General features: G+C 39.6%; 1 protein-coding gene across 2 annotated transcripts in view; it reads left to right on the plus strand.

Moving 5' to 3' along the window:
* LRP5 (LDL receptor related protein 5) overlaps positions 1–27,766 on the plus strand; it is a 135,810-nt gene that overhangs the window by 50,352 nt on the left and 57,692 nt on the right. For both annotated transcript variants that reach the window (XM_048949683.1, XM_048949684.1), the window contains exons 4-7: positions 3,186–3,382; positions 5,322–5,453; positions 21,498–21,894; positions 22,573–22,744. In XM_048949683.1, the coding sequence (XP_048805640.1) occupies positions 3,186–3,382; positions 5,322–5,453; positions 21,498–21,894; positions 22,573–22,744 (898 nt within the window). The remainder of the gene's footprint in view (positions 1–3,185; positions 3,383–5,321; positions 5,454–21,497; positions 21,895–22,572; positions 22,745–27,766) is intronic.

Consider the following 27,766-nt stretch of genomic DNA (forward strand, 5'->3'; position numbering starts at 1 on the left):
TGTAAAGCTAGATAATGGTGGCATTGTGGTGAGTGACAAGTACTAAGTGACTGTCAGAAGCATAGACAAGGGAAGAGGCCGTTACAGAAAGGAGTGGGAGCTCAAAGCCTTTGTGCAGGTTCATAGAAAGTTGTCTCATAATTCTAAATCTAAGAGATTTTCATACAATACAATGTGAATTTGTCCCTCTTGTTTAAGGATGGGTGACAAAGTGTAAGTTTTCCAGTCTGATTCCACAGTTCTCCTGCACATTAAAATGTAATAAACTTTACTTGCATGTTTGTGTAGAAACTTGGAGTTCTAATGCATAAGTAAAATGTGTTTTGCTCATATTTAGGTAGGGGGAGACCACCTGAAGAAGAGTATGTTTATCTCAGCCATTGGCCTTTGTGACAGATTGGTGCATGTCCACCCCCCATGCAGTATATTTTGCTAGGAAGGAAGTGGTACTTTAGGAAGAAAAATAATGCGTGCTCTATTTTGCATTAGAAAAGTTACCTCACTGTTGTATGCTTTTTTACATGTGTTACAGTCAGCTGCTGGAGAGCTGATGTCATGCTGGATGTCAGGGTATTCCCGTGCAGCATGTGTTCTGTGAAATTCCTTGCGTCTTTCTCACTGCATGTGGACTGCAGGTGTTGTTCAACCTGCTTAGTAGCGTAGCTATATGACAAAACTTCCTGAAAATATTATGCATGTGAATAAATTCAGTGAATATTACTCCTAACTTTTCTCTCTTTTTTTTTTCCTCTGTTTATTTCATTTGTTTTGTATAATTTACTTTTATCCCTTCTACCAATGAATATGGAAAAAGAAATATATGAAGCTGAAACTCTTAGGTCCTGCTGGCAAAGTAGACTTCAATAATAATTCCAAGGTTATCATGAATTTTGAACCAATCAAACAAAATTGACCTTCTTCATGTGCAAATGGATTTGTGAGAGGGAAGTTGCTTCTGTTTCTTAAACACACAGCCAAATAAGTTTCAAACAGAGCTATCAATAAAAGTCTTAATGCAGTTTTAGTACTTCAGAACTCAAATGAGAAGAAAACTTGCACTCTGCGTGGTGAATTAATGTTACCAGAGCAATCTGCCTGTTATATTGGCAAGATTCAGTTTCCAAGCATGTCAGCTGGAATGTAATTACAGGAGGGGGGGAGACTTGATATCTAAGAATGATGGAAATAGGGACAATATTTGGTGGAAAACAGCTGCTACGATACTAGAATACAAGTACTGCTGTTACTGTTGTTTGTTTGTTTGTTTTTTAAAGGCTGTAGCAAAGTGTGGAGAGGAAAATCAGTAATTCTGTTTGTTCTGTGGTGTTTAATGGTGAAAGAAGTAGTGATAAGTTGAAGGACAGAAATTTCAGAGCAGTTTTAGTGTTCTGTCTGGAACAAAAAGAATAACTTTCTTTTTCCATATTGAGTATGTGAAAATGCTTGCATATACCAGTCGGTTTTAAATCTGTCCTATGTGTGCAAGATTGATGTCTCAATGTATTTGAAGAATTTTGGGAGTACTTGTTATTTCACCTTCATAAACTGCAAATGGTAACTATGCTGATTAAAAAAGAAAATGAACCTTCCCTCCCAAGTCTTTATTGTTATTAACCTCATCTATACAAATAATTCAAATGCAGATTGGAATACAGGTATAAGAAAAATGTGCTCCTTGCTTTCCTTCAGGATGATGCTGGGAGTTAAAGGCTTCTCAAAGTTGTGTGCTGATTTATTGGAATGCTGCTTTGCTGCTTAAGAAGCCTGGTTTAGAAGGCGGTGTGAATGCCTTTTTATACACACATAAAATGCATAATTTTTTTGTGAAAATTGAGTTCATATTATTTTGATTGCAGAATTGTCAAATACGCTTTTACTGAGCATCTACAAAACTCTTGGATCTAAGCTACACAAATTAATTGCAGTGTGTATGAACTTGGGGATCTCGTGAGTTCAGAAAACACATCGGAGTTTTCATATGTTCTGTGGCTTTTGGTTCCACTCACAGCAAATGTGAGAATATATGCATACACAGAAGAAAGGGAGTGCAGCTGAATGCCATCTGAAAATGTCTGAAGTGTTTTTTGATTTATATTCATCACAAGTATTTAGTCTTAAACAAAGCATTACTGACAGGAGACAAACTGTTGACTGCTATCTGAGGGGGAATGCTCAAAGAATATGGTTCTGAAAAGCCTGGATTTTGTGATGGACGGCCTGTGTTTTGTCAGCTTGTATTGTGCAGGGCTTTGTGAGGCAGACAAATGGCCCTCAAGTCATTCCTTCATTTTCCTGCTCTGAGAAAGAATTGGCTGCAATTGGCGATTGCAAGCATGAAAGTCCTGGGTAAAGATGTCATATATTGCAAACAAGGACAGGGAAGGGGGAAAAGAAGAGGGGGGAGAAAAAAAAGAAAGAAGGTTAGTGGGAGGAGCACACTGAAGACCTGTGTTTCCTCCCAAAGGCGGTTTTACATGGATGTTCGCACAGCCCTGTTCAGGGAGTCTGGTGTGGCCTTTCAGAGGTCAGTGTGTAGCTGAACCAGATACTGCGTTGCTATGAAACATGGTATATTTGTTTTCTTATCGCTACGAAGGGGCAAAGTCTCAGTTGTCGTTCCTACATTTTTGCATAGCTAACTATTCATTTGGAAGGTGCTTGCTGTTATGTTCTGTGGGGGCATGCTGATGTGAAGTGACTTAATGGTTGCTAAAACCAGGTGTTTTTCATTCACAACCTTAGAGGTTAATTGTTGAGTTTGGCCTGCTGTAGCTGCTGATAACTGAGGTTTATTTCAAAGCATTTTCAAATTGATGTGTGAAGAAAACTAATTTTCGAGTTTTAAAGACTGAAAAACATAGGAAAAGGAATTCATAGTACAATCATGAGTGTTTTTAATGTGCAGTACAGGAGGGTATAAGCAAAATAGTTTAGAAAAATATGCAAATAAATGTGAGATGCGTGTTTGCTTGGGCTAAGTTCCTTCTGGATTAGTGTAAAAGGTTGTTTTATGCTCCAGTATAGTTGTCACTTTCTTCACCAGATGATTCTCCTGGCTCAGTGATTTTTGATAAAAGATGACAATTTCTATATGAACTCTTAAAAAGTCATGGTTTTTTTTTCCCCCCCATAAGGTTGTCTGGTGAAAGCAACGCAAACTAATCCTTGCCCTTTCTTTCATCTAGGCAAAAGGTTGTTGAAGGAAGTCTTACTCATCCATTTGCGTTGACACTGTCTGGGGACACTTTGTATTGGACAGACTGGCAGACACGTTCCATTCATGCCTGTAACAAACGGACAGGAGAGAAGAGGAGAGAAATACTATCAGCTCTTTATTCACCCATGGACATCCAGGTCTTAAGCCCAGACCGGCAGCCCTACTGTACGTTTTACTTTTCCTTGAAGCCTTTTGCATAACTGTTGTTTGTTTGTCAGAACAGCATTAATCAGAAAAAGGAGTAGTGTGAAGTTTTACTGTTTTGAGAACGTTTCAGAGAATTAGTTGTGAAACCATAATTACTCAATCCTTTACCTTTCTTTGAAAATTCTAGCCTGAGTAGGTAAGAGCTTATTCATCATCCCAGTGGGTAGTAAAATTCCAAATCCAGTGCAGTACTTCAGTGATATCTTTAAAGACTTGCCTTAGAACTTCTAAAATACTGTGATTTTAAAGACACGTGAAAGAAAAAAAAGAAAAAGCACATCACTGCATTTTTTTGTAAATACAATTATAATAAAATATGTGAAGTTCATCTTGTACTTACAACGGTAATTTTTGCAGGCTGCACTCGATATTGCTTATCTTCAGTATGTAACAAATAGTTTTGGTGTTTCGCTATGGAAGGTATTCAGCTTTCATAAGAAATGTCTGTGCCTCTATTTCTTTGTTTGATGATCGTTCAAAGGAGGCAAGGTGTAGAGAATGGAAAATGTAGAGAGGCTATCTGTATCTTTTATTGTGTGATTTCATATGGGAATTGACCTAGACTTTTTTTAAGTAGAATAGTGAAAATGAGATTAAAAACAGTAGTGTGGGAATGTATATAATTCCGTAGCTCTGGGAAGAATCATCTCTTGCGTAGTGGAGATATTCTTATTTATTTGGATTGTGTAGTTCAACTATGCCAAATCTAAAGTCAGCTTCCGCAGCAAAGTTTATAGGATATTAGCAAACAGGCTTGAAAGTAAGCAAAAGGAATTCGGAAATCAGTTTGGTGATGGAACATGTGCAAGTTTTCATGGAGGTTGTCAAATATGCACAGCATCCTGGCTTATCTCAAAGCTCCAGATAAGAGTTTGTCTATGCTGAATTCTTGCCACTGCTTTCAGCTCAGGAAATGTCCCAACCGTAGGTCACAGTATTTCTGGGTCAGTAACAATGAAAAGATGGCAAAAATATGATCTGCTGAAAATAGCCTAAATGCCATTGACTTCTTTAAGATCAGGCTTAGGTGTCTTCCTTGCCATCTCTCTGTGACTATCAGTGGAAGTAACACAAGTCAAATTAACTGGAACTTTTGTATTTTTATGGTAAAGTAGTTAAGCTTATTCAAACTATGATATTTGAGAGTTCTTGCATAGCTTGCAGTGTCTTTTTAAATGTGACGGTGTTCTCTGTGGTTATTTGTGATTACTGCTCTGTATCTTGCAGCCATATTTTGTTCTAGTAAATGAGGTGGATGAGGGTGCAGTTGCACCCCCACTCCCCTCACCTTTTAAATTTACTTTTAATTTTTATGTTCTCAAAACTACTGGGGTGCCGAGAGGAAAGAGTGGATATTTGTAATCTTTTCAGTATTTGTGCTTTTTCTAATGTTGAGGTATTCAAGGGACTTGACACGTTCCCTCCATGCATTTCCTGATGATCCAGAGATACGTCTTGTAAAAACTCTGCAGCTGGGAAAAAAAAAATATTTCCAATGTGCAGCAGTACTGCAATGCACAGGCTGTTCCAGATCCCAGTTTCTATTTCCATGCTGCTTAGCAGACCCAGCAGTGGTGAAATAAGTAGTGTTCAGAGGTCATAACTGTGTTCAACTTCAAAAACATTGGAAGAGCAGTACAGTGAGAATGTGCCGAGCTGTCAGCTCTTAAAAAATTGGCTTTGCATACATGTCAAATTAGATACTCCCAGAAATAAGTTGCTGGGGAGGTGGGGAATCAAACGCTTTATTTTGTGGCTCCTTTGTCATTTAGCACCAACCTTGTGCCAGTCATTTGGGATCTATGATTTATTCCTCAGAGGGAAAAAAAAAAAGAGCTTTAGATGTTCTAGAAAAAAGAGAATAAACCTGATTGATTGTTTGGTTGGTTTCTTGAAGTTCACACTCCATGTGAAGAAAACAATGGTGGTTGCTCCCATCTGTGCCTGCTATCACCAAGAGACCCCTTCTACAGCTGTGCCTGTCCCACTGGTGTGCAGCTAGAAGATGATGGCAGGACGTGCAAATCAGGTAAGAGCTTGACTTTTCTGCAGTAAAGGTATTGACTTGGTTTGGGTTTACTGCTTAAAACCTGAAAAAGTAAATTGAATAGAACTGGCTGACATACTGATATTTCAGTGTTCTGAAATTGCAGAGATATTGCAGAAATTTTGCAATCATATATCCTATCAAGTTACCAAAATTTCGCCAAGTTTTGTGCTTTTTGGCTGTATTTTGTGTTGCCAGTTCTCTGTAGAAATGGAATAACATGTGGAGACCGTTGCAGAAGCGATTTATTAGAGGAAAGTTACTGTAGGGCCTCTTTCCATTTGAGCAGAAGGCCACGGGCAGAGGTTTGCTCCCTCTTGTTCAGTGACCTGTAGTTACTGGTGCATGGCTGTGCTGTTGCCCTCCTGTTGCATATCAAAGCCCAGTGTACTTAAGACCTGCCAAAAGCAGTTGAGGCTCAGTCTGGGTGCCCATATGCTATTTCAGGGAAAAACTCATATGTTGTCCCTGCTCCCATTACTTTCATATAGAAAAAATCTGAGCAGAAAAATGAAAAATTAAATTTTAAACTGAAAATGTCACTTTTCTGGTGCTGAAGATGACTAATAGTCATCTAATGAAGATGAAGATAGATGAGTGATGAGATATGAGGTATTGTATTTTTGGACATTATATTAATTTTTAAAAAGTCAGCCAAGGCTTTGTACAAAGCTTCTTATAAATCTAAATGAGATAATAGAAGTAGAAAAAATAACTCATCAGGTGCTGGTTTCCAATCATGGACACATAGGTGAGGAATCTTTTCCTCTATTACCAGAAAAAAAAGCCATTCAAAGAATAATAGCTGGACTGCATGCTTTAAATGAAGTATATAACTGGATGCATACTCATGTCAATAAATTGCGTGAGTCAAGACCTCCAAGTATACCACTTGACTTTATTATTGTTCAGGAAGCTTCTTATAAAAATTCATTATAGCAAAGCACGAGGCTAACACATGTAGTCATAGGGATGCTACCAGACAAGGTTCTGCAGCCAAACTGAAGGACCTTCCATTGCCTGTCTCTGCTGCATTTTCACGAGGCGAATCAAAGTGTGTAGTTATTTTCTGATGTGGCTCGATTTCTGTAAGTACTAGAACAAACATAATAGTCTCCTTTCATTTGTGAACTTGAAGCAGAATTTGAACGCTGAATCTCCAGGGCTTAAGGGCCAGCTTTATTAGCTCATCCTGATCCAATTGAAAGGCTTATAAGGTAGTTCTTGCAGCTGCTTTGAAAGACCTTTCTCTTTCCTTCTTCTAGCTTTGGAAAGTTTCCCTTTCACAGCCTTTAAAAAACATTGCTGAATACGCAGGACAACCTTTTTAGACGTTCATATTGACCTTATGTTTCTGGCAGTGGGAATGAAGGTCAGCCTGCTTTTGGCATTTTGGCGGATAGCACAAGCAGGAGTGACTGCTTATACTGTGCTTTCACCTTTCCATTGTTAAGCCAGACAATCTGTCAAGGGTGTTCTGTCAAAGGAGGGCAAAAAAGTGGGATGGGAACAGGAAATCTGGTTTTGCATAAGAATGTGGCCTTTTGGTTCAGTTTTATGGATTATTTCTTTCCCAAGCTCCACATCTTTTGTTGTCCTGTCTGCCTTATGCCAGCATCCATGTGCTTCTCTTTCCACTCTTATTAATTAATATTAACTCCTTGGTTGCAGGGAACTGACTTCTTGTTCTCTGCACGAGTCCTTTGTGGTAAAGTTGTGTCAAGAACTACAGATGCTACAGTGTTGACCACCTCTCTGTTTTGCTGCCTGTTACTTAAAGTGCTAAGTCAGTTAGGCATATGGGCTTCCTTGGCATTAGACTTTGAAGTGAATTGCAAAAATAGTACCATGAATTCCTCTGTAAGAGGAAAAAACATTTTGTTCTCAAAATCTCTGTCCCTGTTGGGAGTTTACTGGTACAAATATAACTATACAATGTTACTGTATAGTTCTGTCAGAAAGTATCCCTGTGCAGATAAGCCTCGAGACTGGGACTCTTAAGCAATTTCAGCTAACTTGGATGCTGAAGAGTGTGCTCATGCAGAACATTCAGATAGAGTTGTAGCTTGTTGCAGAGTAACAGTACTGAATGGTAATTTGCCCAAGTAATTAAGAAAACATGAATTCAAGGACTGGCTATGCCATTATTTTGTTTGCTGTTGGTTGTGTCGTCTTTATGCATTGAAACTTCAGAAGTGGATCTTTAGCCTTTTTCTGAGTGTATAAATATTGATTTGCTGAAGCAATAATTACTGTATCGGTGTTAAGTGAATAATTCATTATTCTTTATTTTTGGCTTTCTGTAAGGGTTCATACTGTTTTCTCTCTGGTGCTAAAGGGTTTTCTCTCTGTGTAAAGGGAAAAAAAGCTGTATGGTAGATATACATCACGAATAACGTGAAATATATGCATTAAACATATGGACAGATGACAGCTAGCATCGTGCACAAGACCCTTTCTGAGAATGTGTACTTGCTTGGTGCAGGTATCAGATGTTTTGTTACTTCCATTCAGATACAATGTTGCTCTGTTTTGCTCTGTTGGTGTGTGAAGTTTTCTTTGCTCGCTGATAACCTGACCTGGTACTTGCAAGGTACCTGGAGAACCGCCTACGTGGAGCTCTCTGCAGTGTGAGGACAGGTTTTATATTTCTATGGGAAAGAAGCCGTAATCAGCAGGCTAGCATGAAAACAAAGCACCTGTTATCTGAAGTTTTCATCCATGGAGTTCTCTCTGTCCACACCCATGGCTAGATTTGCTAGCAGAAGATGTGTGCAACATTTGATAAATATTAGCAAGCTTTTTCTTGTCTGTTTAGTGATAGGCTTTGTTGATCGGTGTATTTGATTGCTGAAGGTGTAGACTAAGTGCTTTACTAGGTGTTGCAGAGTTGGATAGGAAGGTTGCAATTCCCTAACTATTAATTGTGTCAGCAGAATTGCTCCATTAGCAGTCCTGTGAGCACTCAGTAAGAATTCCTGCTCTGCTTTGTGCTGTGCCTCACCTCCCAAACTGTGTACTGTTTTGGGTGCCACAAAATCAGAAGACAATAAAAAGCTACTAGAGAGCAGGGCTATAAAGACAGTGAAGGATTTGGAGGGCAAGAGGTGTGAGTTGCAGCCTGAGGTGCCTGGCTTGTTCAGCCCAGAGCAGAGGAGCTGAGGGGAGGCCTCACAGCGGCAGCTCCTCACAGGGAGCGGAGGGCAGCGCTGAGCTCTGCTCTGTGTGGCAGCGCCAGGGCCTGATGGAGCTGTGTAGGTCAGGTTGAGTGTTAGTTAGGGAAAGGTTCTTCTCCAGAGACGGTGAGCATAGAACAGGCTGCCCAGGACTGTAGACACAGCCTCGAGCTGCTGCAGTTCAAGGAGTGTTCGGGCATTGCTCAAACATGTGGTTTAATTTTTAGGTGATCCTTTGTGGAGTCAGGAGTTTGACTCAATGATCCTTCAGGTCCCTCCCAACTTGGGATATTCAATGATTCTGTGATTTTTACAGTAAGCTTTCAAGCCAAGGTCTTTGAAATTATTTATGAAGTTGTATTGGACCACCCTTTGCTGGAAGGGAGGACAAGGATTCTGTTTGTATTATGGCCTGAGGTACTCAAAACAAAGAGATCGTAATCAGTGCAGCTCCCAGGGTGCTGAGAATCTTGCAACTTCAGTGCAACTCTAAGGAGGTTCTGTAACCTGAATTGGTAAAAGCAGCTCATGAAATGGCAGTAATATCAGTGACAGGCGCTGTGTGAGCCAAAAAGTAACACTGCTTTCAGATCTTTGAGTGATAGGACCTTTGAGTCCAACAGCTCAAGTCTGAAGGAACTGCCTGTGGAGAGGAATCTATTCAGTAATAATTCTAATTACTGTGTAATTTCCAGGAATGACTGAACTCTGAAATGTCATATTTCAAAACAGAACTAATTCTTACACCAAGTGGCTTTCTTGATTTCTATGCGTTTGTTTGAAAGTCTTCTCAAGGCCTACTTGAGTAATCCTATGAGTCTCTGAGAATGGGACAAGAATTTAAAAGGGATTTGTAATTCTGCCTACTTGGCTTTGTTCATCCTGTCCTAAAATTGTTGGTCTGGTTTAGTTAATTTTTTAGGTTCTTCCTGTATGTACTTTCTGATGCAAGTAATTGAAGACCAAAGCAAAAATTATGTCTGTTCTCTGTGTGTTTTCAGAGCTCTGTTTGGTTTGATCAGCAATAGACAAATAGCAGCAAACAGGCCACAGTGTGTCTGGTCCTTTTTTCAGTCATTTTGATGATTCATGTCCAGAAAGGTTTTCTTTTCTTTAAGGATGACATTTGTCTTTTTATTGAACATAATTGTTTTGATTTTTTGAAGGGGTTTGTTTTTTTTTAGGATTTAGTGAGTTCTGTTATTGAATATTTGAACCTGTCTTGCCTTGCAGCGCAGTCCTCAAGTGATAGCTGCATGTCTTCTCCGTTCAGCAGCTTCATCTTGCATGTGTTTATCATGCTAGCAGTCTTTTCTCTTGTCTTGTTTTCCTTGGTGCACAGTGAACAAGATTTATCTGTTTCTGATTACAGTTCTGGTGCACTTCTTGGTATAATTTTACCACTTCATATGAATGAAACCAGGATTTTTGCATCCTGTTCTACTTCGTTGGAGAGAGTTTTGCTTTGTTCTGTTGGGCAGAGGTGCAGTCTCAGACTTCCACTGCTTTTTCCTCTTGTCTTTGTCTTGGCCTTGTAGTTCAGTTTTATCATAGTCAAATCTAGAGCATTGTGGTATATCTTGTCAGCTAATTGGGATTAAACTCCGCTCCCAGTCTCTTTTATAAGATATGTATGCTTCCTTTCACAACTGAACCCATTTCTGCAAATAGTATTCAGCAGTCTCTTCCATATATGTTTCTGGAAAACATGTGATCTATCTTCTCTGTTTGGTTTTACTAACATACAGCCACTGCTGCCAGCCCTCAGGAAATGTTAGAAGCCTTGTCTTTTTTTTCCTAGGAGTGGATTTGTTTCCCTGTAAACGGTCACCTCAACTTCTTAAATTCCCTGTGTCTGTTAGTGTTACATTCCTGAAGGATACTAACTATCATTGCACATCGTTTTCTGCCATCATGGCACCAAGGAAGTCAGCTGCATATCAACTAAAATTTGTGCGTAGGAATTTTAAAGCCTATTCATCTGTGTCTGATGGCAGAAAGTGTTTTGAGGGAAAACTCACTTCACCCTCCCAAACTTGTAATAATTTGTATCTATGTCTACAGAGTTGAAATGGATAGGAGAAACTAGGACTTTCAGTAAAATTCTTCAAAAATTGTGTATCTTTTAAGTTTAGTAGAGGTTCTCAGAGCTATAGGAGCTCAGTTATTCCAGTATCTATGCAGTTTCTGAGAGCTGCCTACCCCAAGACTCTAAAAGCTATCTTAGTTTTATATTTGCTTCTCAATAATGCTTTGTTGCAATATATGTATAAAACATTTCAGTAGAACTACGTATTTTTACTCTACATAATTATGGCAATTTCATCTGAGCATCATTTGTTTTCCCTGCACGTGGAAAGTAGTTGAGTGGATTCTTTGTTACACACAAGCAAAACAGTTTTTCTGTTTACCTATTAAATTGTCTTTATCTAAGAGTTTTCTCACTTTTACCCTTCCAATTGATTCTCTTCCCCATCCCACTGGGGGGAAGCGTGGGAGTGAGTGGCTGAGTGAGCTGCCTACCAAGACTAACCCACAACGGTTGCATAAACTGAAGTTTGGAGAGGAGCCTATTTATTTCTCTAGAAAAATTATCTATTTCCTGTGCAAGTTGTGGCCAGTTGGTGATGGCTACTTCCTAATTAGCTAGCTGCTTTTGCAGATATCTTGTACCTGGCATATCAGAATGCAAGTGGTTATTTGAGACACAGCACATTGACTTCAGCTCACCAGAGAAGCATGCCTGCAGTACCAAGCAATTGTTATTTGCTTTAAAGTGGGAAGGCTTTGGCTTTTGAGTCAATCCCTTATAGGAGCTGTAAGATTTCTTCTGTGAAGACAGAACATTTGTAGTTTTTGAAATGAACTATAGAATTCTGGCTTCTCAAAATAAAACTCTGTTTTTGTGATTGGGGAAGAAGGCAGTAGCTTCAAGTGTTTAGCTGGCTTTTTTTTTTAATCCCTGATTGTATTGTTGAGGCAGTTCATTAGAGTTGGGTAATATTCCCAACTGTTATTTTTATTTTTATTTTTTTATTTTTATTATTATTATTTTTATTATTATATTTTATTTTTTTTATTATTATATTTATTTATTTATTTTTCCTTCCCTTTCTTCACAGCACAAAACAGAAGGAAGGAGCAATTGTACTAATCTCTCTGTCACAGGGAAAACAAAAACAAACAATAGAAAGATTCTAATTCCAACAAAAAAGTATCGTGGAGGAAAATATTGAAAGAATGCCTGTATGCCTGTCTCTTTCCCTTGCATGTTATCTGATTTAAATGCGACCATGGGGGAAAAAAAAAAGAAAAAGAAAAAGATATTTTGGTTGCACCATGCTTTGACTTCACAGATGTCTTCTGCCCTCTGCCTGGTGTTGGAATACCATAGGGAGATCTTGTTTGTAGTACTGGGAGGTCTTTTTCTTGTTTCCCATCTTGCTGCTATGCTCCCAGTTGTGTTTCCTTTGCCTGTCAAGAAGTAGCTAACTCCATGTATTCTTTCTGTTAGACTGAGCTGGGACCTTCTTGAAGGTGGCTTCTCTGAATCAGGGATTTGTATAACTGGCATCTCCTTAAATGCCTGCTACCATTTTAGTTCTGTATTTTTGTGTTATTTCCAACCCTCCAGCAGACCATCTGGCGAAAAGGATCTATGGGCGATCCTATGAGAGGGAAAGTTTGGGTAATAGATGACTTGCACAAGGGCTGTACAGCGGAGTTCCTGTAGGGAGGAGATTTATACAAATTCTAGGCTATGAAAATGAGATGCAGTTGGTGAATGAGGAAACAACTCTTCATTCTTTGCATCCAGACCCATTTTGACCATGGTACACTACTGCAAACATATCCTATTGATCCTTTAGCACTAAAACAACGAGGTGGAATTGTGTGTACTTAGTTCCACACATTATTTCCAACTATATTTCACTGAAATGCCTTTAGAGTTGACCAGAAAGAATTGTCCAGCAGTGAGTAATGGATTAGGAAATCTAGAGGCTGCTCTGCAAATAGGAAGTTGATGAATTAAGCCATCCTTTTGGGTATGCATGTCCTCCAAAACATGTTGTAGGATTCTTACACTTTCTTTTTTTGTGATGATTTTTTTTCTGTTGCTTCTTCGTGTGTAAGAATTGGCATAGTGGAAGGTTTGTTCATTTCTGTGCTGGTTTTGAACCTTGTTAAATAAAGCAGTAGAGTTTTCCTCCTCCAAGTTCTACTCTATTTCATTAAAATTAAGTGTTTTTCTTTTCTTTAATTTGTGGGCATTGTTTTTCTTGAATCTGTTTTCCCCTTGCTTTTATGGTTATGATTTCATTTGATCTGTATGAAAAGATTACATTATTTTCTATTCATAGCATCCTTTATCCTCCTAAGTGGGGAGTGCTTTGTGTAGCACAGAAATGAAATAGCCTCTTATGGAAAAGGCCTCGTTTAAAATTTCACTGTATAGCAGCCCTTGGAAACACGCTGTAAGGAACAAACCTGGAAGGATTGGAAGATCTGCCTTATCTTCTAGCTCTATTTTCAGCAAGTTTACAGGAGCGATGAATGAAACTCTTCCAGATTGGTGCGTGTTTCAGACTGATGATTGCTTTGAACAACTGAAACACGTTCTAATAAGAGATGGTAGCTATCTCATTTTGTTCACGTTGAGTTTTCCCATCAGCTCAGTTTTTATACTTCAGCAGAACTGCGCCCTTTGTCTGCGCTGGGAAGGTTTATGTGTAAACTTTGTTATCTCACATTCTTCGTGGGCCCAGTACCTGCCCATGGAAAGTTACCAATCTCTGCTAACTTGTTAAGCTTCTGCAGCTTGACTGCCTCTTCAAATATACTGTGGGCAAGCACCATTTTACTGCAGCAGAGTAGCAACAGGAAGGTTGAGATCTGCAAACCCGAGCTTAGAATTGCTTTTAGCTTTTTCCATGATATGTGCCCTTTGGCAGGTGATGATGGCCACGTTTTCTGTGGCTCCATCATACTTGGAACATAATAATTAGCACTTGAACTTCAGAGCACGATACAGCTATCAACCTCGGGGGAGCCTGTGGGACATGATATTAAGGAGAAAAACAGTGCAGAGAAACTGATGTATGTAAGGTTTCTAGGTGAGTTTGAAATTTCTGCAATTAGAATGCAGCAGAAATGGGATTGTAGTAAAACTTTGTGTTGTGTGTTTCTTCTGTCCAGTATTTTGGGGGGGAAAAAAAAAAAAAGTGTAGTATGTGTCCTGTTGGGCTTAGTGGGTCTATAATTGTTGGTGTTTGAAGATGTCAGCACCAATACTCTGTTTAACAGAAACTAGTAAAGTTGCTAAACTGCTTTCAAAGGTAGTGATTTCAGATACAGCCCTGCTGGCTCAGGTTATCTGCTGCAAAAAATAGGTGCTTTAAAACAATGCTTTGCAAAGAAATACCGAAATCCAACAAATGCACTGCATTTCTGGAAGTGAGAATTTGTGGCAGGCGCTTTCTTGGTCCATCCTTTTTCCTATGGCTTTCAATATACACTGTTATTAAGAATCCTTATGCAAAGATGTGTCCATTTTTTGCTAATTAAAAGTGGGAGCTGGGATTGAGATCTACAGGTTTACATTCTGATTTACCACTGAACATTTCCAACTTCCTGTGCTCTCTCTTTAAAGCACATAGCATTTAGACAGCCAGACCTCAGGGCAGAAATTAAGACTTATTTGTTGAACTGTTCTGAGGTCTTTGGATGGAGCCTCTGTATGAGGGCAAATTCTTTGTTTTTTGGTACAAGAGCCACACAGTTGTGCTGATCTTTGATTCAGGTTACTGTCAATGCAGTTGTAACTGGAAACAATCTCCCTCAGAGTTAGTCACTTCTCTCTTAGCAGTAGCCTTACAAAGCTTTGTGCTTCTGAATGGAATACTGGGTCTGTACAATCTTCAGATTTTTTATAGGCCCTGAACTAGATCAGGGTGTTAATGTGTCTTCTGTGTAACGTATGGAAGAAGCATTGCTTATGTTCTACTTAGCTGTTCTGTGCCGATGATTTTATCACCTGTAGAGTTTAATTAACATTCTGTTTGAGGTCCTTGTTTGTTTGTGAACGTGTCATCACTGCTTGAAATTGTGGCTCTTTCCTGATTTAAGCAAAGTAACTATTAGGAGTCTGCTACTGAGATAATGGAAGAAACACTGGACAACAGCTTTTCACTACATTGTGCAGGGAGATATGATGTAATTTATGAGTTACGTGAGTGCTCTGGTATTTCCTTTCTTTGTCATAAGTGTTAGTTTTCCTTGTGCCTTCTTACCTTTCAGTTCGAGCTCTGTCCAAATGTGGGCACTCAAAACATTCTTTCAAATAAACCTTTCCTGTTTCTGTTTTGTTGGTTGCATAAAATCACTGCGTGCAACTCTCAGTTTTAAACTGATAAACGCCATACGTGTTGCACGCTTCTCCTGGTAGTGTCAAGTAGGAGGATACGATCCCAGTTTCTCCCAGCTTGGAGCCAGCACCACTCCAGTATGAAACAGTGATCTTTATTTGCAGATATTCCCAAAGTTTGTTCAATCTCCTTGAATGTTTTTATGTTCTGCAGAAGTTGAATAGCGAGAGTGGGGTTTGATAGCAGCTTTAAACCTCTCGTAATTTCATTACATCATTCTTCCTGTGGTGTGAAGACTGGCTGTTGCTGAACGTTATGCAAGATGTTGTAATTGTTTTAAATATTGTTGAGATTGTTAAACAGCGTGGCAGCATTTCTTATTTTCGTACATTCCATACGGAATAATGAAGTTTTCCCCCACCCCCTTATTTCAAACAGCTTGTAAAAGAGTTGCCTGCAGTCAAAGCACTTTCTAATGGGCCGCTTTCAAAAAGAGCTGACTGCTTTGTTCCACAAAGAACGAAAAGCTTTACCATTATTGCAGTTTATCTGATTTATTTTTTTCACTCCACAAATATAGAGATCTCAAAAGTTGCCTTTATATAGACTGGGTGTGGATGCACATGCGTGTACACAGAACTAGGGGAAGAGTCCCACAATGGAGCATTGTTCTGGCCTGATTAGCAGCCAGACAAATGGGAGAGGAATAGCATGGTGTTTTCTGGCATAGATTAGCAGAAGGAACCACTGCAGTCTACATTTGTTTAGATTGTTTAGATTGGGTGAATAAATTGGAGCATTTGTTACTGTATTATAGACGTCTTGTCACTTGTCAAATGTGAAGTGGGCCAAGGGAAGAATAAAAAAGGCTCTTGTCAGGCTGGTGAGATGGCCTGCTTCACTGCTGTCAGCTCTGATTGCAGTTAATTTTGCAAATAGAATGCAGCTGCCATTTTCAGCGCTGAAGCATGAATTTTTAATAGCGAGCGCACAAAACAAGGAAATCAAAGCAAACACTGTACCTAGCATGGGTATTAAAAATAATTGGGTACTGGGAATGGGAGGAAAGCGTCACATGTACAAACAAAAAAGTCTCCTAACCTGCTTCTGTGGGATTTCTTGATTGCAAAGAGAGAATATAGTCTTCAGAAAGTGAGAATAACTGCCTTGCATTTTTCTGTTCTGTTTGTTTTTAAATTGAGATATTGTTAGCATTGGTTTAGCAGAACATTTCATGGGTTTTTATGAGTATCATACATGCTGAAAATTCCATGGAAGGTTGCAGAATGCTTTTAGTGAATTAAAAAACCCAACAATGTCCTTAAGTAAAACAAAGAGTTAAAAGTTTTAAACTGGTGAGAGTTGAAACTGAGTCTTTTTAAATGAATGGCAACTCTAGAGTGGCCTCATTCCTTCTGGTGTTCTGTTCTACGGTTTGCATAGAGGACTTTTCATAAACTGTGAATGTTGTAGAACTTGGGGTTGTTTGCATTCTCCCTCATGTACCCTGGAGGGGGGCGAAGAGGAGATTGTGGTGTGATGTTCTACATGACTGTGCTATAATAGCGATTCTCTGGGAATCTCTTGGTTGTGTGGTTACAAGAGTACAGTGAGAGGACATCAGTTTGCACATCAGTTTAATCAAATAAATGCTGTAGCACTCCAGCACTAGGTAAACAGCTCACTATAATAATGTGCTAGGCAGGTTCTGGGGTATCTAGCATTACAGCAGACAAGTCACAACGTAACACTTCTGTAGCCTTGAAAACATTCCTACCAACATTAATAATCAAAATGCCTCCATGATGCAGATAAAACTAATGAGCCAGACGAGCGTGTTTGTCCAGGTTTTTGGAAAGAACCAACAACGCTGCTGAGATAAGTTCTCATCTCACAGTGCTGTGCTCAGAGCCCGGTGCCAAACTTCACTCCTTTTATACTAGAAATGCGTTAATAGATGAAAATACAGTAATAAAAAGCACTGTAACGTTTGGAGTGTGTTGTAATAAAGGCCAGGATTTTTGCACTCGTCAGAAACTGTCCAGCAGGATGGAATTCTACCAGCTTTTGAAAGGGATGTGAGGGAGGGCGTAACAAGACATAGGGTTCACATTTCCTCTGTTCACATGCCTTGTAATGTCTAAGGATGTAGATAGTGCCTGTCAAGAGCCTTGCTGTGTAATAATTTGACTTCATTTTAAGCAGTAGCATCTCTCCAACACAAACTGCCGAGCAGCCAGAACTTTAAATCAGTCAAGTAGCTCATTCCCTTTATTATTTCTTTTTTCCATAAATGTCAGTTAGAGACATGTTAAAAATTAGAAGAATTTTCCAAAAAATGTTCAGTTCAACTACCAACAAGCCGTCCTGTCCTACTTGTCAAGTGGAATTATTGTTATTCTTTTTCTGGTCAGTTGGGTCAACAGAGAAAACAGTCTAGTCCTGAAGCCCTGGATTGCCAAATTGTCTTCTCCATGATTGTTTTCAGCTGTGTATGTCTATGGTGCAGAATATTCCCAAAGCTTGCAGAAAAAGTTTGAATGGCTGGGTATGTTAGAAACAGGATTGTTCTTTCCCTTTGCTAGGAGGTTATGGTCATGCTGCAATTGCTGATTCAAGCGGTAGCGACTGCTCTGCTCCTGCTTTCCTGGTCAAAATATTATTTTGCATGCAAGTGAATGTGTACATGGAACAGCTAGATGAGATACAGTTGAGTTAGGTTATTACTGCTGTTTTGCTGTTATTTATGGTTTTTAGGAGGATATTAATGATGCCTTACAGCCTGTTGTTTAGCCAGCGCCTGCGGGTATAATCTGGGCCTTAAGTTTTGATCTGCTGATTCCTTCCTCTGGTACATTCAACCTTGACCTTGTTCCCCATGAACCAAGGTGAAGATGCAATCATTTGTGTGAAGAGGCAAAACGTACGCGTTTGATTCTTATCTGTCTGTTCCCATGCAGTGATACCTGTAATGTTGGTTGTCTTAGAAATGCATGTAATGCTGGTAATTGCTGTGTTATCAGTTGTATGCAGATATTTGGTGCTGTTTAGCTTCACACTGCACATACTTCAATATTAAGATTGTGATTGCAGACGTTAATGTAATGGAGATTAGAAGGCAAGGTGAATATGAAACCAAGTGCTGTGGGTGGCTGAGCAGCTGCAGTGCTGCTCACTTCCTGACACAGTTGAGCTAAAAGTATTTATCCCTACTCTGCTTTTTATGGAACGTTTTGTTGACCAAGTGCATCCCCTTTCCATTCTTGAGTATCGGGGCCTGAGTTTTTTGCTTGCTTGGGGTTTTATTTTGACTCCTACCAGTGAAACATTTCAGAAACATGGAAGCAAACTGTAAAACTTTGTTTCACCAGGTATTTTGTTGTTGCTGTTGCTGCTATGCTATTGTAGCCTGCTGTTTGAGTTCTGCAGATGCTCTCTCCAGTGGCTTTTTTCCTTTGGCTGTTAGAGAGTGATCTTAATTTGCATTAGAAAACTATTTTAGAAAACTAAACTATTAGAAAACTAAATTAGAAAATTAATTTTTTTGTGTGTGTTTGTGTTGCCAAATAATATTTACGGGTACTTTTTCCTATAAAGAAGCTGTGTAGGGGTGGACCACCTATACTATTTGAGGTAATATCCAGGATCCAGGTGATTTCTGCTGCCTCCAACATTGACACATTGTTCTATTTGAACAGGCTTTCTAAAATTATCATTTCTAATTACATTGATCAGTTCTGAGTACAAACCCTTATTGCTTTGAAGGTCTGAAAGCAGATTCTTGTCATTATGTTAGGAACTAGCCAAGCTCTTGTGGACCTGTTATCTATCCAGAAATGTCCGCTTAGCCCTGAGGTTACTCTTGCTGAGGTAGTCCTTGAAATATAGAAGAGCTTATCAGACTCTGAAGTTCTTTTATTCCCAGACAGCTTTTTCAGACACTTGTAACAGCTCTGGTCTTCTGCTTGCTTAAGAAAGGAAATTGTCTTGCATTTGGTAGAGTAGTTGGAGTAGATAGAGTTGTTGGCAGTGTCACCTTTCATTTGTACTGTATGCCATTACAGACAGTTGATCATTCAAAGATCTTTTAAGAAGTATGGAGGAAGTGGGAGATATAAGCTATATTTTTTGTTCAACGTGTTGTTTTGTTTTGTTGTTTTTAATCAAGTCAAAGCACTTGATTAATTTCCACTGTTTGGATGTCAGTCATCACTTCTAAGCACAATAGAAGATGCCAAGTAGCATCTTAGGGATTTCCATTATTTTTCTCCTCTTTCCAGGAGATTTATAAAGCTTCTGAAAGAAGAGTAGTTTTACTAGCAGTGCTTTCTAGTAATTGTTGGTACAAGTTGTTCCCTTAACAGAAAGGAATCTTGATGAACGAAAAACTGTTGCTGTGTTTTCCTCAGGGAGCAAAGGAGAAGAGAAGCCTTAGAAGCTGGCTGGTCACCCTGGGCTGTTCCCTTCTTAAATTGGGCTGCAAGTGACCAGAGGCCTTCCCTGTGCCATCACAGGTGTTCATGGAGCTCTGCAGTGAACTGATCTGGCTAAAAACTCATTTAGATCAGCTCTTTTGTGTGGTTTGCAGCAATAACCTTGCTGCCTGTTGTGCTTGCACATGGGAAGGAGTGATAGTGAAGTGAGAACAAGCAGCTGGCAGCGAGGAGGAGGGCAGTGCCACTTCACTTGGGAAAATTGCTTGGATATTGTTCAGATGCTGCTCTTGTAGACCCTTCTTTTCATTCTATCATATCCTGGCAGCCTGAGAACTGTTAGGAGTTTCTGAGATATTACTGGGAGGTGAAACTCTTATCTGCTTTTGGATTTGGAAACCGGTACCATCCTGCTCCTGATGGGAATATGAATTTGGTTTTGATGTGCGCTTCTTCTGAGTCTCAAGCTTCATACATACGCTTAGATGAAATTTTCTTCTAGAAGAGTGTTCTTATGAGGATTTGAGTTTCTGTTCTGCTTAGTGGTCTTGAGAAGAGGCGTCCCGTGTTGACCGTTTTCATTTAATCTGGGCAGTTGGTGGGACCTGGCAGTTACCACCTCTGGCTGATGTTTCCTGTACTGGACAAAATGGAAGTGACTTCTTCTGCTTTCCAGTTCTGGAGTCTTGCTAACATGTAAACACTTGTCAGTTCCGAAACTGACAGAGAAAGAAGGAAAAATACATGTATTGCTCTTTAGGTGCTGAAGCATGTGGGAAAAATGTCTTCGGCAACCTTATATTTTACTGTGTCCTGGTTTTGTACTGATAGGAAAAAACTGCCAGAAAGAAAATACTGAAAACTCTGTTAGTCTTTGAAGTGCGTGTGCTGCAGGTTGTCTTACTGCAGTAAAACTTTGCAGTGGGATGGAGGAGCACGAGAGAGAGAAAAGTATCCCATTGCCTTAGTTTTGTGTCAGATTTGACCAGATAAGAAATGTTTGCTGTAGCTGTTACTTGCTTTCTTATTGGGCTGTCTGAAACAAATCCTTAATGTAATTTGTTTGTGAAATCCTGAATCCTTCTGTTAGTTCAGTTATTTATGATAGTGTTTGTCTGTCAAACAATGCATCTAACATGGTGATACAGCTGGCGGAAAGTTTGGCTAAGCTAGGCAATTCTGTATAATGTTATTAACTATTTGGACGTAACCCCACCAAATTATTGTTTTGGTCTGTGCTAGTGAAAGGAGTGGCATTGTTCTGTGTTTAGCCTTGGCTATCTTTTGTAACTTCTTCCATTAGCACTTTCTTGATAGAGGAAAAAGTAGTTTTGGGAAACATCCATTATGTGGCTGATATTTAAAAAAAGAAATTAAAATTGTGATCTTACTTGGAGGAATGGTAGAGACACAAGTGGGATTTGATACCAGCAGTCTTTTCGAGAATGGCTTTATGAGTATTGGTTTGGAATCTTTGTTAAACATTGGTTACTACCAACTCTATTTTACCTCCAGAAACAGAGCTGCTAGTGCTGTGCAGTTCTTGTTTTTCCATGGAGAATGTGGTAGGCTGCTGTACAGGCTGGAAATTGGAGCTTGGTGTCTGCAAGCTGCATGTTTGCATGAGTCAAAATACATTTGATCTGGCTGTTGGTGTGCTCCTTGGGAATTCACTTGCATGTAATTTTTTTATTTGGCTAATGGAGGGCTGCTGCAAATCAACTGACTAGCTAACTGTTTGCATGGATGTCCTTATTTTAGATTGAGAGTGCAGTGTTCCATGTTAGTTTGGAAGGCTGGGAGAAATATGCTGTCATTGTGAAATGAGAGTGCCAGCACAAATAGCTAGTTGAGAAGTGTTTAGGAATAACTCCCTGTTCAGACAAGTCTGTAGTTCAGTGAAAGCTGGATCTCCTTGTTTTGAATGTATCTCTGATTGTAGTGACAGCAGCAATTCACAGACTGCTGTGTTGTGTTAAAGTGTTCATATTACTGTTGCTAGGGCTTCAACAACAACGAAAAAAGCAATACTATGAATGGTTTTCTCCCCAGGTGCTGAAGAAGTGTTGCTGCTTGCTAGGAGGACTGACTTGAGAAGGATTTCCTTGGACATGCCAGACTTCACTGACATTATTCTGCAGATAGACAATATCAGACATGCAATTGCCATAGACTATGATCCTGTGGAAGGCTACATCTACTGGACTGATGATGATGTTCGGGCAATTCGTCGGGCGTACCTTGATGGCTCAGGAGCACAGACTCTGGTAACCACAGAAATCAACCATCCAGATGGAATTGCTGTGGACTGGGTGGCAAGGAACCTGTACTGGACTGATACTGGAACAGACCGCATTGAAGTGACCCGTTTGAATGGGACATCGAGAAAGATCCTTATATCAGAAAATCTAGATGAACCTCGTGCAATCGTGCTCAATCCTGTCATGGGGTAAGTTTTGTTCTCATTGGTAGCCTTGCAGTAGTAGGCTTTTGGGTCCAGTTTGTGCTCTCTTGAAACTGAGAATCTGCAAATTACAAGGCTGTGTGTATATTATTTGTCAAATGTTCATTTTGTTCCAGACATGACAAGCTTTCCCTTCTATCACATACATATGCTATGCATGTAGAAGGTGACTGCTAAATACCAGTGTTCTTAAATGAAAATGTGTTGTGTGTTTGGTTGAATCTTATTTTCTCTGTATCTTCAGCATTACAGCTGTTAAAGAACCAGGCTGCTGCACACTTTCAGTACTTTGAGTTAACTGTTAAACTTTAGATTATCATTACTGCTTACAGAATTTACAGAATGGCTGAGGTGTGGGCAGGGGTTAGAACTGGATGACCGTTGATGTCCAATCCAAGCTATTCTACAATCTAGTCCAACTCCACTCAAGCAGGGACATTTGGAGCAGGGTGCCCAGGACTATATCCAGGCAGCTTTTGAAGATCGTCACAGAGGAGACTCCAAAACCTCCCTGTGCAGAAAGGTTACAGTTCAAGTTGGTTGGTTTATTTGCTAAGTTTGGAAAGCAGAAAGTTAGCAAGTTCTTTCAAAAATAGAATAGATCTTGACACTTCCTGTATTGCAGGTTACATGCATTGACTGTTTCTGCCCTTTTCTTTACAGCTACATGTATTGGACAGACTGGGGTGAAAGTCCAAAGATAGAATGTGCTTATTTGGATGGATCAGAGAGGAGAGTTCTGGTGAATACATCCCTAGGTTGGCCTAACGGCTTGGCATTGGATCTTGAAGAGGACAAACTTTACTGGGGAGATGCAAAAACAGATAAAATTGAGGTAAGAGCTGATCCCACGGGCATTCTTAGAAAACAAGTGCTGTTATTATGTGCAGCTTTGCATCTTGGAATCATTTATCCATTTTTTGAGGAGTCTCTTGTTTTGTTAAATATAGTGTTAAAATGAATGAAACGAGACACGTTTGAGAAGGGAAGCACATCTGAGTGTTTTGTTACTTCAGAAAACATTTGTAAGAGGTGCTGTGTTATGTCAAGAATTACACAATTAAAAACGCATTGCTGAAAGTATAGTTTAATTGCTTGAAATCTCAGGTTTGATCTGGGGCCTTTGCAACAGATGGGATACACAGGTATAACCTTCTTGACTTTTGCCTCGTCTGTGGTGTTTGGAACTAGCATCTGAAATTGCTGCATGCAAAGACTTGATGCAAGATTTGTACAGGAGAGGGTGGATGTGGAGGCCCTAGAGATCCATACTTCAGGACCTTGATGAGTATGTATTGTCCGGAGATACATGGAAGAAAAGTTGTTTTTGCACTTGGGAGGCCTGAGATGTTCTAAGAGATGCCTTTTTTCCCATTGTTTTTGCCTTAGTATCCCATGATTAAATCTTAATCTAAAACAGTAATTGTGAAGAATGCTACCACAGATATTAGAGCTACAGGGAACTGAGTCTTGAAGTAGTTTCACCGAGAACAGAAGGTGATAAGTTAAATAACCGTAAAATGTAGAATCTAGTTCTGGGGCAAGGCAATTTGGGCTTCTTTGTGTATCCATGAGATTCTGATGTTTCACTGAATTATTGTTTTTTGTCTGAGAGGTGATCCAGCAAATTTGTCGAGCTTGTTAATATTGTGCTGTAGAAGGGGATTGGTCATTTTCATTGACAAGGAATATTGATCTACAACCACTTTATAAATGTCATGTGGATGCATTTGTAAAACTGCTGGAGGTCTGTGTGTAGGAGTAGGCTTACTTGCGTTAGTAGGTCTGTTTAGTTTGAGGCAGCTGAGAAGAATAAAAGTGAGGTGTGAGAAAAGAGAGGAAGACATCTCAGGAACCGCTACGCAGACTTTAGTGGCTACGTGGTCAGACAACTCATAAAGTGGTTGTCAGCTTTCCACTACTTTCCTATGGCCAGCAGAACGGTCATGATATTAGTCGGGAAATAAGGAGGAGGTTTTTTCCAAGAGAAAGTAGAAAAATATGGGTACAGCTGGATGTTGTGAGAAGGCCTGAATAGTTGTGAGCAGTTGCTTAAGATGCTGTTGTGTTCACCTGGTTACTGGCCCCTTTTGCTCCAATTTCTGAGAAAGAAGGAAAAATTGGATGTTGAACCTCAACCTAAATTAACTATAGTAGTTCATGATTAATCTGAGGGTTTGGATGGCAGCATGAGATATGACCTGAGGTCAGGCAAATTCAAGAATTCGTGCTCTGTTATTAGAGCTGTCATATTGACAAATGTTCCTTTTTAATATGTTGTTTTAATGCTCTGGGCATCCGGTAGCAATAGGTTCCTTGAGCTATCTGTGGTGTGTTGTTGTTTATCTTTCACAAAGATGCTGGAAAAACAGTTGGAATGTTAAAGGTGCTAAATAATTAGCTCTGAGTATTTTAATTTCAAAAGAGAATTCTCCAGGGAATTTGAAACGGCTTCAAAGTAAATTAAGGGGAATAACCTAGTTAATTGAAAGAAATTTGTAAATAGAATTGCCAAACCAAAATGTGAGAAAGAAAGAGAGCTTTTTTTCCCCCCTTCTTTCTAAAATAGTAATGAAGTTTTCTTCCTATGGCATGAGCTAGTTTGTTGAGATTGTGTTTTGACTATGCAGTTAAAACAGTCTATTTCTGTGATGATACTTAAAAGCAAGATTGAAATTTCATGCTAGTCCTGTGAAATCAGTTGAGTTTTACCTTATTCGGGGTAATAGTATGTACAGCATAAATAAATGTTGAGGCCTTTGGTAATGGCTGTGCTCTCTAAAGTTTTTGCCATCTGGAAGAAGGGAATTAAGACTGTCTGCTAGCTTCAGACGTGTAACTTGAATGTTTGGCAGTGGCTTGGTGTGCTGGGCTTGATGACTTCTGATGCAGTCCTCTCCCTCCTTACCTTTCAGGCTGTAGGAAAGAGAACGTTCCAGATTCCACCTTTTGTAGCTGGAACTGAAATTGTGCAATTCATTTTGCTGGTTTAAGCTGTCTGTTCAGTCTGTCTTACTTCATTGTAAGACAGTGAAGCCAATGGTACTGTTTGGTTTGGCATCAAAGTTTAGGAAAGTCAGAGAAGCCAAAGTAAGGACTTTTTATTCCCTCCGTCTTGCTTATTATACTTACTTTTTGTGGTTCTCTGCTGCTCACAAAAATGGAAGAGTAGCTCACTTGGTCTTAGGAACAGAAGATAATCTTACATGAAGCACATTGTGACATCCCTAGGTTTTGATTGTTGTATATTGTGCAACTCAGTTTTAGTTGTTAGCACAAAGATTTAAATATTTAAATCTCCATGCTTCTAGCAGTGAGTTTACATGTTCATACATTAAAGCAGGTGTAAACATTCTCATTTTAAATCACTACTCTCTCTCCCCAGCTTTTTTTTCCTACACTTTTTATCTTCATGCTCAGAATTTGCTTTTGCTTGTTGTCTTGAGCAGATTCTTTCTGACATTCACAAACACCTGAATAGGACCACTTAGGACATAATGGGGAAAAGTGGCATGGATGCTTGCCGGGGACTCTGACCAGTGCTGTGAAGTGGCGTGTTGTGGTCTGTTCTGGACTGGTACTGTGCAGCTGTGTGAGTTAAAGTGGCACTGGCATGCTATCAGGAGAAGTGAATGTTAAATGTCTAATGCAGAACTTCTATTAGAAAATAAATTTCCAGTTTCCATTTTGGAATGCGAGCCAGACATTTATATTCTGCTCACTTGGGAAAGAACTGCATGACTTAAGTGGTTATTGACATAGCTCAGGTATTGGCTGGTTCCACGTCAGTCTCCAGTAAGGCTTACTTTCACTAATCCTCCTTAAAAGATCAGAAAATTGCACTGTGGAAATATTTCAGAATATCTAAGGTTTATCTAATGGTTTGTATTTCACATTTCTTATTTATCTTGACGTATTTGCAATCTTATAGTCCTTTCCAGAAGCATTTTGGTGTTTGAGAGCTTCCTTCAGTACCACAGGTTTTCCCAGTAAGCCGTATTTAGCATTGCCCTGCTAGCCAAGGGACATGTCAAGCCTTGCTATATGGTATACGAGGTGGGACATTTCCATTTGTATTTTCTATTGAAGTTATTCTTCACTTCAACACGAATTCATTGTTTTCATGTATGCATTCTTTTGCCAAGAGAATTTAAAGGGCTCGCCAGCACAGCTAGTGTGTCTTGGTGGGTTGTTCTGTCTGTGTAAGTGTATTGTCTACTGTTTGTTAAAACCAAAAATTAGCTAACTGAAAATCTTTCGGAAGCCTAAGATCTACAGGAGAGGCATAAGGTAAAGGAGAAATTCTCATCCCCACTATTTTCCTCTGTCCAGCCAATAGCACCTGTCTCTAAATGTCCCACAGCTTACCGTGTAGAATGTGCAAAGTTGAACGATCTAAGGCATTATCTCTGCTGCTTTGCAGAATGCACTTACTCTGTCCAAGGGAAAAGTAGTTAAGCCTGATGCCTGTTAATGTGAGAAGTGCCCTGTATAAGCCTGTACAATTTCCTCTAGTTTTCTGAGAAACTACTTGTAGATCAGAATTGTTTTCATTCTATGCTATGTATTCAACTGCCTTCCATTTAGGAAAAACGCATGAATTCAGCCTGTGTGCTTGTTCATTTCTCTGTTCAGTATTCTGCTTTCTCTGATATTTTAGACCTGCAGGAAGGCCTCTTTGTGTCCCAAGTTCTTAAAGAAGTGGCTCAACTTCATACAGCTTGGAAAATTGATAAGCCTGGGGCATCTGTCCTGTTTTTGCTAGACCATGGGTTTGAAATGTACTGTGAATGTTTGGTTATTTCGTTGGTTTATTTTGTTGCTTTTCTGACACTTTTCTTTTTTAACAAGTTGTGACATTACTTCTGCATGCACTCTTCAGCAAATAGAAAAGAAATGCTGCAGAGCTGTTCAGAGTGCCGAGCCGTGTTCTGTACCAGGAGAGTATGTTCTTATTTGTGTGTCTAAAACTTCATGCCGTGAAAACAGCGGTTACTCTTTCCTGACAGAGACCTTCCCATCTGCAGCATTCAGCTGCAATACAAAGGGCCCAGTCACTCCACAAGCAGTTTGTATCCTGAAGAAACCATTTGGCAAGGCTTGTCAGACTTTGCGTGACAGCAGCCTATGGGGCTTTCACTGCAAATTTGGCACCCTGTGGTAACATTGTTCCCAGCTTTTTAAATTTGTGCTTGGTTTGGCAGAGTCCAAGGCAAGGAAAAATATATACTGAGTTTTGAGTCATGTCTGTTGAAATCATGTGTTTGTCCACACAGCTTTGGCTGTGAGTAAGGGGCACAGAGTAATCTAACAGAAATTTGGATTTTACTGACCGAGAAAAGGTACTTTCCAGGAACGAACAGTAGATTAATAAGGATTACAGGGTTCCAGCAGAGAGAGAAGCAAAGGCCCAATGGCATCCACGTGTAGAATTTCCTAATTCTCCTTAAAAAACAATTTTGTGGTTAGCCATGTTTCCCGTGTGTTATTCCTTCAGCATTTGCTTGCAGTGCCTAAGGTGTAATTGCATAATGAGCAATTACGGAATTCTCAGGTGCCGCTTATTATGTATGCGTTTTACTCCAGTTTGTGCAATATTCCTGGAATAAACGTTGTGCAGACTTCTGGCAACTTCCCTTAGTCCTACTCGCCTCCCCACCTCCCAGCTACTGTCCTTCATTTATCTTTGCAGAAGACTTATAATTAAGTGCAGTAGTTCTTTACAGTTTTATAGGATGTTCACGTCTGAAGTGTGAGTCGGCACCAGCTGTCAATCCTGGAACTCACTTGAAGCATTTTCCGAGATGCAGTTACATGAGCTGTCCTTGAAATTTAAAGAAACCATCTTTATAATTAG

The sequence above is a fragment of the Lagopus muta genome, chromosome 6, assembly GCF_023343835.1.
Source record: "Lagopus muta isolate bLagMut1 chromosome 6, bLagMut1 primary, whole genome shotgun sequence".
NCBI lineage: Eukaryota > Metazoa > Chordata > Aves > Galliformes > Phasianidae > Lagopus > Lagopus muta.